The following is a 15,109-nucleotide window of genomic DNA, read 5'->3' as shown; positions in this document are numbered from 1 at the left end:
AAAGCAGCTGTCCAGTGCTTGCAGGTTTTCCCTGGTGGTCTAGCTTAAATTGACTCATGATCTCAACTATATAAAATTACTAAAATCTCCACAAAACCCCCTTCTAATAATATGGTCGTTCATTGGATGGGTGTGTTACATTGAAGAAGTAAGTCAAACGTAAGAATTGTCAAGGTTTGGTGACAGTTAGGGCAGAATTTTATGATAGATGCACTAGACTAAACATAGTTGTCATAATATTAGTAGCAATGAAAAGTGCTTACATTGTTGAATGATTTGCTAGTTCTAGTTCGTCCTCCAACTGAATGTTGTAAGTCCCTAAAGTATTAATTTGTTATTCAACCTCACCTGTCTATTTTGATCATTTTTTGTTAACTCCGATGCTATTTTTGGCTCTCAGTTTGTTTACATCTTGCTAATATCTTGTCTTTGTACTGATCTGAAGTGTGGTACCTTGGATCAATATATATTCATACCAGGTCCTAAGTTATCTTCCCCAAATTAACCAGTATGTAATATCAACGCCAAGGGTTTAAAAGTGTACATCTTGCCTAGTAAAATAGATTTGGTGTGTGTTATATTAATTGTTCTGACAGTGTTTTTTGTCAATGCTTGTTATGGTAATCTTTCTCTAAGATTTCATAATTAAGATATTTCCGAACTAAATGTGTTTTATATCTTGAGACAACTAAGTAGTTCACAGTTGTTTTTGTATGCTTGTGCGTCGTATAATAATAAGAAAAAGAGTTACTGACCTTAAGTCTGGTGTGATATTTTACTGCACTGACTTTTTATGCTCTTTTTTTATAAAGTTCAGTGGTGTTGTTTGGATGTTTTTTTTCACAGATTGACTGTCGACATAGTTTTACCGATGAGAAATCTAGCTCAAAGCTTTCTATGTGCAGAGTTGGTATCTGCTTGTGAGACATACATCTACAAAAATTTCGAAGATATCGCACGCACAGTTTCATTTTTTAATCTTGAAGGATGTGAATTAATGGAATTACTGGAGTCAGATGAACTGAATGTCAGCAGTGAGGAACGCTTATTTGACATAATTATGTCTTGGGTTGAATTTGAAACAAAACCTAATCCTGATACTGAAACGAATTCTGTCATATCAGAGTCTGTTAATGTAATTGAGCTACCTGAAAATTATGATGGTAATGTCCATTCGATAAAACCGTCTGTTTCAAGTGAAATTGGTTATCAAAATTCGTGTTGTAATGGTTCTTTACATTCTACACATCATCCTCATAGTTCTCATTGTTCTACACAAATATTCAGTAGCAAACCCCGCACTGACTTTCTTCCATGCCTTCTTCGGCGAATCAGACTACCTCTAATTCCAGTTAACTACATTTTCTCAGTTATTTCGCGGCATGATCTTATTCGAAAGGATATTCGTTGTAGGTAAGTTATTCTGCGGACAAAAACGTCTTTTCAAATAGTAACAAACAGTTAGGTCGAGTAGTTACGTTAATTTTCGTGTATTTACTATCTGGTTTTCGATTCCTATCTAAAAACTAAAAATACTAAGCTGCCTAAATTGTATTAGCTAGAATCACATTTAAGCACATGAGACTTGGTAGATGAATATTGGGTGATTTATCTACTACCTCACTTTAGCTTCAATACATCAGATGTTTTCTGGGAAATTCCTTCGATCCGTGTATTCATGTATTTCTTTCCAATGAATTGTAGACTAGCTAGTTAGAAATATCAAAACCATAACGGCTTTAAGCTCTGGATAAGAAACTGGTGCAAAATTGTGATAGTGTGAGTACTTTGAATCTCAGACATTTGGAGTTAATTTAGGTTCCATATTCCTAAAATCATGAAGTTGTGAACTTTCATAGATCTAGATATTTAGGACATACATTGTACATGCTCAGCCACCACTTACTACTGCATCGTATTCTAACCAGTACTCAAGTAGTCAAAAAAGGCGAATAGTGGCGAGGCCGAGATATTTCATCTGGTTTTAAATTTACTGACTATTAAACCAATCCATTTTTGAAGTTACGAGCTTCTTATTTGAAGAATGCATGTATTTTGGGAGCTTTTAATAAGTGATAAGACGAAAATTTCTATTATTAAGCGTGCTAATCCATAGATAAATTACATTGTTATGTTATAGTCAAATATTGACTGCTCACGATTCTGTATTATTGATCCAAGCCTCCCGAATTATTGCAAAGAAAAAACAGAATCACTGGCTCGAAGATTGGGTTTTCAAAAGGATAAAGTAACACGCTTATGTACAAAATACGAACACAAAGTAAACATGATAAAATGTTGGAGGAGGTCAACTTGTAGGTCATTAATTCTCTAGTCAAGTGAAACCTGATTGTTAGAATAGATCTGCGGGCATTATATCAACATGATAGTTACAACTAATGGTTGGAGACCTTAGATGACCTAGGTCGAAATCAGTTGTAGAGACACCGACACTTCCATTCGTCATTTTTTTGAGCATGACATTATTAAACACTATATAATCCTTGACTTTGTTTGTTCGTTTTGAATTATATACTGATTTGTTTTTCTCGATACCCTTATTGTTGGTATTTCCCCGATTCCGCTGTTTATCTTTTTAATTTTTTATTGTTCCAACGCTGAATATATCAACTTGTGCCTATATACATCTGTTTCCAGATCTAACGTTAAAGACTGACTATCAATGTCTTATGAAACTCCATATAAACAGTAAAAATAATTGATTCAGTTCAGATATTTCTGAACATCAGTTTCAATAAGGTTTTGTCTTTGTTATACTAATGGTAAAATTTTTTTCTTATTTAGAATGTGTTTTTCAAACTTTACTTTTTGCAGAGATATTCTAGATGAAGTACGTGATGTACTGCTTATGTCGTGGAAGACGTCAGAATTCTTTAATTGTCGACCTAGAAGATGTCAAGATATTTTCGGTGTTATTTATGCTGTCGGAGGTTGGAATGCAGATCTAGAATGTCATGGGATTGTGGAGATTTATCATCCCTCACTTGGTCGTTGGGAATTATCAGAAAGTATGATATCTAAGCGTAGTCGTATTGGTGTGGTTGCTTTGAATGGTAAGCTTAAATATCGAGTTTTTTATGCTTAATAGCTAGATAATAGAAAGAAATCCTTGAACCTTAGTTTTGACGTTGTTATCACTGCAAATTATGTATCCATAATCTTGATGAGTCTTATACTCTTTGAAACTTCGACTTTACGTGTTCAGCCATAAATGTAACGTAAAAGCGTAACTTAATAGCTTATTAGTTCATATGGAGGACTACAAGCTATATGTTTTACGTGAAAATTTTCAGTCAAAACATTCATAGTCGGAACAATTTACGAATCTTTAGGATATTCATTGAAATTCAAGTCCTTCAACAGATAAACCACAGACACATAATATCAACCTATTCGTTTACACTTAGTAAAGGAAATGCCATTTTGTTTGATTTTTATTTAATTACTAACACACTTAACAAATATTTGTGTGGCTGAAATCTGATTGCTGGTGTTCTTTTGCTCCTTCTATAGAAATTAAAGTTGCGATCTCTTCATATCTGTAATGTGAAACATTTTAGGCTAGAATGCTGAAAATATTCCAATTGGATAAGTTATTATAGCTATCAAATATACATATATAAAAGTGGGATATCTTCAAGATTAGATTGTTTTTCATTCATGTTTAAGTCATTTGGTTCGTAATATCATCAGTCCCACCTACATTAGTAGATGTTTTCTTTTTTATGCATCTACTAAAATACTCTTCATTGTCTCTCCCGACTGTCCCGACGTGCAATGTTTTATAGTGTAGAAGTAGGTTGGAAGAAAGCTAGGGGCGACCAGACCAAAACGTGGCACAAGTCCATGAAGTCACTGACAAGTGGACTGAGCCATGTTGGTAGGTGTAAACTACCTGGTTGGGATTCGCGAGATGATAGCAATCGATGGTTAGAGACCTTGAATGACATGACTCAAAATCGTTTGCAATGGCGAAGGTGCATCCACTCTTTGTGTTCTACCAAATTCTAATCTTCTGAATTCTTCATATCCCTTTCTTTTTTCTCTTTTCAAATTTCACTGGATTATACTCCTTGAATAACATCTTCAAGCACTAATCTTTCGGATTACTGCTTATACTCTTACTACTTCTACCACTATGGGATTTGAATCGACAACTGCATCTCTGTGTTAATGTGGTACGGCAGCTCGAACTGATGTAAGTACGTACGAAGTTCTTTGTTGTGACTGACTGACTGACTCTCCCTTAGCAACTTAACTAGTCTTCTGTGAGTTTAAATACTTAAGAAATTACTCGAAAGATTAAGTTTTTTGGATAGTTAGATTTCAAATGCCAATGGCATGTGATAATCATATAAGTGTACAAATGTAGGAAGCCATATCATTTGGGCTTTAAATTAATCAATTTTTGCTGTTTATGTGTTGCAGTGGTTTCAGGCAATAATGAATAAATCTTGTAATTACTTACAATAAAAGTTGATGTATTGGTACACCTTTTCAGTTAGACATAGTCCAGATGAAAAAAAGAGTTAAGGACAGCTGTTGCCTCCCGGTTACCTGCACCATGAAAGGAAGTTTCTTTTTGAGGATCTGTATTGAAATCTGTAGGAGGAAACAGCGCTTAGTGTAACGGCTGTTGAATCCATATGAGTAACTGATATTTAGTTTACTGAAATTAATGACTCTTCACATTTCTCCAAATTTCTAAGTAAAGAGTAATTCAGATCTGTCACTATCGCTTGAGTTCTTGAAGTGTCTCAATCAGTGATCTGCTACTCTTCCATAAGGCAGTATATAAACTTCTTTTAGTATTATAACTAATCGGCCACTTTTAAAGAGTAATTCTTGTCTTTCACTTATTTCAAGGACTATTGTACGCTATTGGAGGTTTTGATGGAAATTCTCGCTTACGTACAACTGAGGTATATAATCCAAAAACCGGAAAATGGGCAACTGTTGCTTCAATGATTTGTCGACGTAGTGCTGCAGGAGCTGCTGCTTATGATGGATGTTTGTATGTTTGCGGTGGTTTTGATGGTCAAACATCTTTACGTACATGTGAGATGTATATTCCAGAACAAGATACGTAAGCAATGTTTTTTCAACAAAATAAAAGTTATATCAGGATTTAGACTTAAAAGTTATAAGTATACTTGATCAAGTTGACGTAATTACATTATTCATGGTATTCAGACTTGTTATCTATATTAAGGTACTGGGAAGATGTGGCTAAATAGTTATGGTGTTCAAAGTTCGGCCACTAAGTCTCAGGTTTGAATCTCGAATTCACCTATTTCAGTAAAGGCAACGGAATAGTATCACTAACCTTTAAACTTTGTTTAACTCGGACTCAAGTACATAAACCTATGCCTGATAAACGGGTTAAAAAAGCACAATTATCACTATGATGCAACAAACAACTTGGTTTCCCATAGTTCGTTTTCAGTACACAAGAAGTTATGGATCCTTATTTCTTGTTTATTATCCGTTATCAATAAACCACATCTATAACGTCCAAAAATTGTGTGATTCCCCTGAGACTGACATTTGTGTCATTTTGCTTTGTGACTTTAAAAAATATTAGTAGACTGGTTTTTACTGTAAACGGCTTAGCCTAAAGCAGGACCATGATGATTAACTGTTTAATATGCAAACTAATAATAGAATGATCAATGATAATGTATATTGTTCAGTAGTACACTGAGTTTGTTTGATTTTAATTAGTAGGAGTTCCTACAAACCGAAACTTAGCATCTATCGGTAATTGTTAGATTCAACACAGTTTTTAAGGAATTTAACCTTAGTAATGCTAAGTACTTTAAAAACTGAAAATTGTTTATTATCTAGCGCATGCTTTGCATAAAACAGTCTCACTTATATTATGACGTTACTTTTTAAAGCTTCTTATTTGATTGGTTTATTTTCTTTAGATGGAAGTTAATATCAAGCTTGAATGAACCCAGATCCGCTGGTGGTCTTGTTGCTCTCAATGGTCGTCTTTATGCTATTGGTGGACACAATGGTTTAGCTGTTTTTTCAACAGTTGAATGCTATGAAAAAGGTGGAGATTTACCTAGAACACTTCCATCCTCTCGTTTCGAAACTGGTCATCAGAATAATGGTATTCGGCAAAATCCTACTAATGTATGGTATTCAGTAGCTAGTATGTTACATCGGCGATGTCGACATGGTTCGACTGCGTTTCGTGATCGTATAATTGTTGCCGGTGGTTATGATGGTGCTTCATTCCTACAAAGTGTTGAAATGTTCGATCCTACAACTGGTCCAGATCGTAATGGTTTACATGGTCAATGGACTGAAATTTCATCTTTGTCAGTTCCTCGTTCTCGAGTTGGATTGGCTGTAACTGCGGGTTGTTTGTATGCAATAGGTGAGCCATGTTTTTTTCGATGGCTTGAGTATAATATCGTAGCTGGTGACACGTTGTTGTTGTTAATAATAATGTGTGTAAATGTAAGCGACTTTTAGTTCATATGTACTCCGATCTTGGATCTATGATTTAGTGCTTAGGCAGTTGACTTTCAGTCATTAGTCCGGAAGATTCAAACTCCTTTCCATTTACATTATCATTCAGGTAGCAGTACCAGTCTCCATGCACAAAGTTATGCTCAAAAGTGAATGCGTAAACCTGTTCATGGTTATCAAGTTATTGACTAATATCAATGATGAAACACCATTGAAATGGTTTCTTTTTTGTGGTCAACATATTACTGTTCATTATTTTAATGTGATGGATGTGTTTACAGTTGTAGAGAGTTGTCTTTATATGGTAGAAAGTTATTTACTTCATGGATTGTCAACCAGTCAGTCATGAGTCATAAATATAGAAGTAGGATTCGGGACAAATAGGAATAGGTACAGCTTATTTAATTTCATATTAGAATATCTGGAAGAGAAATTAATGCAATGAAAAAAGGGAAAGACCAAAGTAGAAATACTAGTTGTGGTGGAATAAGTAAATGTTAAAAAGTATATTTCAAAAGAAGCAAATGAAATCAAGGAATGAAACAGTGTATAGTATACGCAAAAACGAGCAAAAGTAAATATTTTTTCTAACTGCACACTTTTTCTTTTCCAGTAAACGAGGGAATTCGATGAGTTCTATGAATTTGATAAGTTGACATCAATTAGACGAATTTTGAGAACGAGTAAATACTGGACAACTGTCTCCTCCTAGTATGAGACGTTTCAGTAGTAAACATCCACAACCTCATCAATGACATAACCTAGGTCTTTCAAGTCTTGATGCTGGACTAATGAATCAGCATCCAATGGTCTACATGTTTCTGAATTCGATCCCTGGTGGGCACATAAATGCTTATTACTGTAGAATGCCATACCAACACAAAACAGTTCTCCAGTTTTTATCGGTTCTCAATCATTTCGTAACTAATATCGATCCTTGGTGTAAACTATAAAATTCAATAACCTCCACAAGCTCTATGGTAAAATGAAGGAAGTTTGTTGCTTACAGTTATTTCCTAGTCTCCGTGGTCAATTTTTATGGCTATATTCATCGGAATAAACAAATATTCATTTTAATAATTTCTGGTAAAATTGCATTATAAATTGTGTGATTTAATAGATTACCTATTCAACTTTTAACTAATTGAATCATGACAATGGGTCTATCCACCAATTCGTTATTTATCTTATGAACCACTATTTTATCTAGAATATTCTAGTACAAGTCAATAAGATTGTTTCATTTTCAATCAAAACACTTTCTACTTAGGTGGTTATGATGGTAGTGCTCATCTACGAACAGTTGAATGTTTCAAATCTCCTATTAAACAAAATCCCTATGCATTATCAAGTAATGTTTTACAATCAAAATGTAATACATTGTCTAATTTATTGAATAAACCTAATATTTCTGACAATTATAACAATCATGTTGATGGTGATGATGACGATAATAATGATGATGGTATTTCTTGTAATCATCAACCATGTTCTATGAACTCTGATTTTGAGTCTATTTCCTCATGCAACTCATCTGAAGCGGTTACATTTGTTGGAACAACACAAAATCGGGTAAAAGTTGTTTATAATTTTTGTAAATTCAATTTGATTATTTGTTTCATTAGAATTGTTGAAATCAGTGCTTCCAAGTTTTCAATGGTGGTCTAAGATTGATCGGTTCATGATTTAAATGAAACTCAACGATCTCCACAAACTTATACAATAAACCATTGGGCTTTTTTGATGAAAATTTGGGAAAATCCGGAAAGTGCATAACATGTAAAAGGATGTTCACCGAGATAACTCTTTAAGAATTTTCTCTTTCCAAACAGATTATAGGTTTTAGTGAGGGACCTAAAGAATGCAAGGATTATGCGATTCGAGAACGACTGTGTTGATGAAAAAATACTGAACGTTTATGACTTTCCGTGTTTTTGATCTCTGGATAGCTTGTTAACTAACGGATTTAAGAAAAATCGTAGGTTCGCGCAAACCTAGCAAGAAGGTAGAATGATGAAGCTCTTAAATATGAGGATTTCATTGGTTGTTTTGTGGAGCAGAAAATTAGATGACGGGGAAATTGTAATTATGAAGATGAGAAGTATTTTGAAGGGTATGCCTGTGATCTTGTAAAATGGAAATGTTTTTGACTTCAGTTGGGCGTGCTAATTGGACAGATTATGTGAATTCCGTTTGTTTGCATTTCCAGGCTTGGAAGAAGCCATGTTACATAAGTGCTTCAACTATTGGTTATGATTACTTAGTGGAACATAATTCAGCAAGACTCAATTCACTAATCATTAAATTTATGAACTATAGTTATGTCATTCTATTTTTATGCTGACCAACATTACGTTATGCTTGTATACCACGTATTTCAGCCATCATAATCCATGAAGATACATAACCCTATCAAAGAATTTCCCACTTATATTTATTTCGCAATTATCTTCATACACACATAAATATAAGAGAAGGGCTTGGCTTTGTTGATCTAAAGGTTCTGTGACAGTTTTTCATTGAAAGGCGTACCAAAGAAGTACATCAATCTTGTACAAGCTCTCTACCTGAACATTACTGATCAAGTTGGAGCTTATGGGGTAAATGTCATCAGAATTGTCAACCTGAAGTGGTGTTCATCAGAGTTGTCCACTTTCTTCATTTTTATTTACCTTCATCATCAACACTCGTTTAAAGATAACGCTCACGTCGTCTTACTTTCCAATGGTTCGTCTACTCGGAAATTCATTTGTTAACGTAAAGCACTCTGGTGACGTAGTTCTATTTGATGGAGATGCTTACAACATGTGGTCTTTTGACTACCTTGAGGGACAATGTAATCGTGTTTGAGATGCGATCCTCTCCTTACAGATGCGGAACTTTGTCTCAGGACTAGTTTACGTCAACGCCTGAATTGATAATAGAGAGTGAATTAGTAGAGCGGGTCGACCAATTCACCTATTTTAGGAGTTGTGGTGCCTGGTCCTATATCGAGCCCACATAGGTTATTCTAGCTTCTGGGCAAACCAACTTATCCATTTTCCTCAAGCTTCATTTTGACCTTGGTAATTGTTTGCCTGTCAACCTTGACTGTTCTAATGTAAGCGCGTGTGTGCATTTCCTATCTTATTCATCACATATATGTATGTTATATCTGAAGCGTTACGAATTCACTAGTAGCGAACGGAACAAAGACTTGTGACCAGAGACCGATAAGCTAGCTATTCTGACGCGACCCAGACCCAGCTAACTAGGGTAAGAAGTCCAAGTTGGAAGCGGGGAAGTTATATTCCGTAGCAACCAGAAGCACAGCAATCAAATAAGGGAAAAAGTCAAGCGTATATATACAGCAACAAATTGTCCTTGGGCATCATTAATAAATAGCACACACAAAGAAACAATGGACCAATAGCGTTTAAGGTAGTTTACAAGTGGGAAATATGACGTGAAGGTAAAAAGAGCGCTTTTGGCGCGAAAACAGTTAGATCCAAATTTTCAAAATAAAATTACAAAATTAAGCCACTTATCAAGTAAGTTCTGGGGATTTGACATCCCCAACAATGTAGCTTATTTTAATCTGGCTATAAATATTGATTGAAGCTTGATTAAATCGAGTTGGCTCACTTGCCTTCTCCAATCTGCTTTGCTTTCTTCTCTTTGTCCCCTTGATTGTTTGTTGAAATCAGTGAGTGTACAAAATATACGCATTCAAAAATCCATTGTCGTATTTGGTTTATTTCATTCCGTTATTCACTAACGTGGATTAAGCCGATAATTATATACGAGGATTGACGATATGTATATTTCGATAGCATTCATTCATACTAACTGCAGTCAGATTAAGGGCTATTAGTGCTGATGGTCTGGTGTTTGGAGAAATCTCATCACGAATTCAGAAGGCTCGATCGGCGTTTGTCAACTTGAATCAATCGTGTCGTATGCAGGATATTTATCAAATCAAGGATCAGTATACGATGCTTCAGTTCGCTCCGTTCTACTTCATGGCTATGAAACGTGGCTTTAAAATACAGGAAATTCACAGGTTGCTAGTATTCGATCATAGATGCCTTCGAAACATTGCTCGTGTATGTTGGGACCGACGAGTTAGCAATTCTGAGGTCAGATGCAGAGTAATAGATAAGGGTGACAAGTTGATAGATGAGTTAGTATAAATTCACCAAATCAGGTTGTTAGGAAATGTGTTATGTATGTCCAAACACCGGTTCCCCCAACGGATGATGTTTCCTAGTGAAAATGGTGTTCGAAAGTTAACAGTGCTTGGGCAATCGTTGGCTTTATATCATGGTTCACATGTATATTAAAGCCACCATCTGATCACTGTTGGCCTTGTATCTGACTCCATTTAGATCATGTGGTAATTGTTATTGAAATATACATGTCATCTATGTAATTCTCGACTCAATTCGCGTTAGAGAACAGCGGAACTGAATAAGTCAAATACGAGAATGAAGTTTGAATACGAATATTCCGTACACTCATTGATCTGCACAGACAATCAGGGAAACTAAGCGAAGAGGATACGGCGAAGCGAGACGACGCGCAGTGAAGAAGGTGAATGAATCAACTCGATATAATCAAGCGTGATTCAACATTTAGACCAAAAATAAGTTACAGACATGTGATGAATTGGGCAAGCAATTAACACACATACGATCACATAAGAAACTGTCTAGATTAATAAGCGAATCAGTGACAAGGTCAAGATGTGGCCTGAGAAGAATGAATATATTGGTCTGTCCAGAAGCTAGAATAACCTTTTGGGCTTAACATAGTACCAGCCACTACAGGTTCGAACACTTCACTCCACCTACTTTTTTTCAGCAACCGGATAGTATCATTAACATCTAGAGTTTAGTTCATCATAACTAAGTGCACCTGGGGAATGAATTCATAAATAATGTCATTTTCGTGTAACAGATTACTTTGCGTATTATAGGTATTATTACCAAGTTTTGATTTGATAATTTTGAATAAATTGAATATTGGGTAGATTGTTATAAATAAATAATATATTTGTGCATTATAGTTGTTATTTCTTAAAAAGTTTAACATACCTATTTGTTTCCCATATGTTCTATCTTATCGCTTGGCGATTTTCTTTTACTCTTTTGTTCCTCCCTTCCAGAAAACGATGACTCTAGAAAACTCAAAACCTAAGCTAATTAGTCATAAACCATCTATTCCATCCGCTTCAGTTAAAGTCAATTGTAATGGTGGGACTTCTACACTATCCTCCGTCATCCCATCTTCTTCTAATCCTTTCGCTGATTGGAAATGGTCATCTGGACCTTCATTAATTGCTCATGAAGGATGGGTTGGTATATGTGTCCTTCCTTTTGGCCAGTCATCTTCAGTCCATTAATTTCATATACTCGTAACATTATCATCAATGTAGAAAATATTACTCTTTTATTTTACAAATATGTAAATTCGTCGGTTTTTTTTTAAATTTTGGTGTTTCACGTACCATAACTGTCCTGTTGACGTTAACATTTTAACTGTATACTGTATATACCTTATATGTTAATCTGTTTGCTATGCGGAGACATATCTGTACTGATAATACGTTGTTACATGTGACTATGTGACTAAGTGATATATTTCTGTTTAGTTTGTATAGATTGTTTTCTAACACTAATTTATACTCATTCATATTCTTTTGCTTTCTTTCATATGTATATGATTTCAGTTAGACATTTTATTATCTCTATGTAAATATCCTCGTCGTATCTTTTTTTTAAAGAATTTTGCATTTCCCACTTTCCTTTTTGCTCTCTTACACGATGGTTCAATTATGTGTATTTATTTCTTATTACAGTATTTGGATCTCCTTTTTTTTAAAAAAATAAAAGCACCTCTATGATGACAATTTATTTTTAAGCAGGAATATCTGCAATTGGTTGAATATTAAAGAAAAAAACAGATGATAAATTATGCTGATTTTGCACAACCAAGTTGATTTAAGTTTCCCCCATCTCCCTGTTTTTTTTTAATTTTAAATTGAGACCTGTTATTCTCCTGTTGTTGTTTTTTTGAAACTAGTTTAGCAACCGAAATATATTTCCAATATTGTTGCCTATTATTTTTAATTAGTTTTAGTGAACTAAATTAGTTAGGTTAGAAAGAATATTTATGTTATTTGAGATTTGTCTTTGCTACACTGTATTGTTCGTACACCAACTTCCATCCGTGTATAAATATACTGATCTATCTAAACCAGTATTATGTTGTCTTTTGGTTATGAATGATCAGATATGGCTGAATTATTAGGGTATGATAAAGTTGTATGTCGATATCCACAGTGATGAAATATTCATGTCAGATGTTTCTATCCTTGTTATAGACATGAAGTTTCTCAGGTATCATGAACTATACATCTTTACACGTAGAGGTTTGTAGGTAGTAAATATAACACGTCTCAAGGTCATCTTGACCTAAAGCTTTACAGTAAATATCAGGGATTGGGAAATAGAAATTAACTAAGCTTCTTAGGGTTTACAGCTTATCCTAAAAGTATTTGCCTGTTGATAATGTAATAGCCAGTACAATATCCAGAATCAACTGCTCCTTGCACGTTAAAAGACCGATATATTATTAATAAACTGTAGAAATTTCATGTGACATTTTTCGGATCAGTTTCGTTTGAGGTACATCACACTTCACAAGCTGACTGAATCTGTATTTATGAAGGTTGAAGAGATAATTTCTAAAACGGATTTCCTGGGAAATCACTACTTGAGTTGTTATCACAGAGTCAGTTTCGTTGAAATAGACCACCTTCAAATAACAATGTACTGGTAAAACCGCATTTAGAAATATGTGTATGGTAATGTTTGGTGTACGGTTCCATAATCTCCAGATATATCATATTACGAAGTTGACAATTTTTTCAAAAATAGAGAAATGGAAACGGTGGGGTGATTTTATCCGTGGTGACTTGCTAAAACCAGGATAGTTATAGGGTCTTTCTCATTCCCTCATTGTGCTACGAAAAATTCATACAACATTGTAGCATAGAGAAGAACAGTTTGAATTTTATCTTGTGAAGAAAATGCCTCCTAGTGACGGGGGTGTTGCTTACGAAATTGAGAGGACGAAAAGCGAATGTCCGGCGCTTTAACCGGGTTGGTGGACACGGAAAGTTCACCTAGGGGAGTTGAAAAACCCTGCTTCCAAATCAATGGTGCACATGGGCTCCATTATTCTGAGGGAAAAAATGGCGTATGAATCGATCGTAGATCACCGGCTACCATGGGACTGCATCTCCTTACGATGCTCCACTACCTTGTGGATCAGATCTTTAGGTCAAAGGCTCCGGGTGTGGCCTTCTAAGAGAACCATCTGTTTCGGTCTGGGCACCCGGGCAGTATTACAGCCCTCACACAAATCAAATGAGATTTGTGTGGCGCATAAACATCTGGTGCCCCTTTGTACCAATATTTATGTGTTCAAATAAATAGATTATTATATGTTTTTCCCAGTGGGAACGTTGAATCATCAGAACTCCTGACTGATTACTTCATTAAGTAACGTCAGTAATTTAGTTTAAAAATAATTCAAATAACTCCAATACGAGCGAACTTTAAAATGAAAGATTGGTCAATAATTGTAATTAATTAGTTGGTTTATTGATATAAAATCAATAAAGTCTCTGATTGATTACTAACTTATAGATTGGGCAAAATAGAACACAATCCTTTTTGGTTACATAACACATTGGGACACAATATGCTCGCTCATCCTTTCACTATTTTTTGTTAAATCTAAAATGTTATGTTATATAGAATAAACAACAGGGTACATAATTTATCAATAGGCTGGCGTAAATTTAAAGCTAGATTTAATATTTTGTGTCTATTTTGTACACAATTTTCTAAAATTACAGTTAACTAACAACTCCTTAACCATTTTCTTCATCAATGAGAACAGTTCGTTTTCGAGTTCTTTTTTGGTAGATTTCTAATCCGATTATCAGTTGTATAACAATTAAACTAATGTATTTCGTTATATGTACCCATATTCCACCGGATTTTTCGGTAACTTGTAAGCTGAGTCTTTTACTGTCCCCATAATATTAAGATAGAAATATTTGATACCGTGGTATTCATAATTTTGCTCTCTAAATTAAGTTGATAGTTCATCTAAACAATCTATAGGATTGGGACTGTCATACAATCAAGGAATGCCCTTATTTGAACAACCACTGAAAACCAGGATTCAGTGGACAGATGCTCCAACCTAGTATCAGACTATTTAGAAGTGCATGCTCACAATCTCACCAGGGATCGAACTCTGAACCCTCAGGTTTTGCAGCAGATGCTTAACTTCTAGATGGCTGAGCATGCAACCACGGGTTTATATTTCTAATTTCAATTAATATGCCATATCTCGTAACTATCTTTTAATGTGATTGTTAACTACCTTACACCCGTTGTGATTAATTACCTGTTAACACTCAAGAATTATCGTAAAAAATGTATTCTACACAAAGAAAAGATCAGCAAATTCGACCATAAAAAAAAGCAGAAACTAAATGTTTATTCCCTAGTTTGAATTCCTCTCCTTTAATTTCGATTAATGT

General features: G+C 34.7%; 1 protein-coding gene across 1 annotated transcript in view; it reads left to right on the top strand.

The window, feature by feature from the left end:
- Positions 1–11,967, top strand: part of Smp_122340 (kelch-like protein) — a gene marked incomplete at its 5' end in the record, with an annotated part of 13,681 nt that extends 1,714 nt beyond the window's left edge. Inside the window, 6 exons of the mRNA XM_018790409.1 lie at positions 847–1,413; positions 2,836–3,074; positions 4,888–5,107; positions 5,952–6,412; positions 7,778–8,079; positions 11,654–11,967. Coding sequence (XP_018646320.1) covers positions 847–1,413; positions 2,836–3,074; positions 4,888–5,107; positions 5,952–6,412; positions 7,778–8,079; positions 11,654–11,890 — 2,026 coding nt within the window. The 3' untranslated portion in view covers positions 11,891–11,967. The remainder of the gene's footprint in view (positions 1–846; positions 1,414–2,835; positions 3,075–4,887; positions 5,108–5,951; positions 6,413–7,777; positions 8,080–11,653) is intronic.
- Positions 11,968–15,109: the final 3,142 nt, after the last annotated feature.

This window comes from Schistosoma mansoni, assembly GCF_000237925.1.
Source record: "Schistosoma mansoni, WGS project CABG00000000 data, supercontig 0113, strain Puerto Rico, whole genome shotgun sequence".
Lineage (NCBI taxonomy): Eukaryota > Metazoa > Platyhelminthes > Trematoda > Strigeidida > Schistosomatidae > Schistosoma > Schistosoma mansoni.
This window is presented reverse-complemented; position numbering and strand designations above follow the sequence as displayed.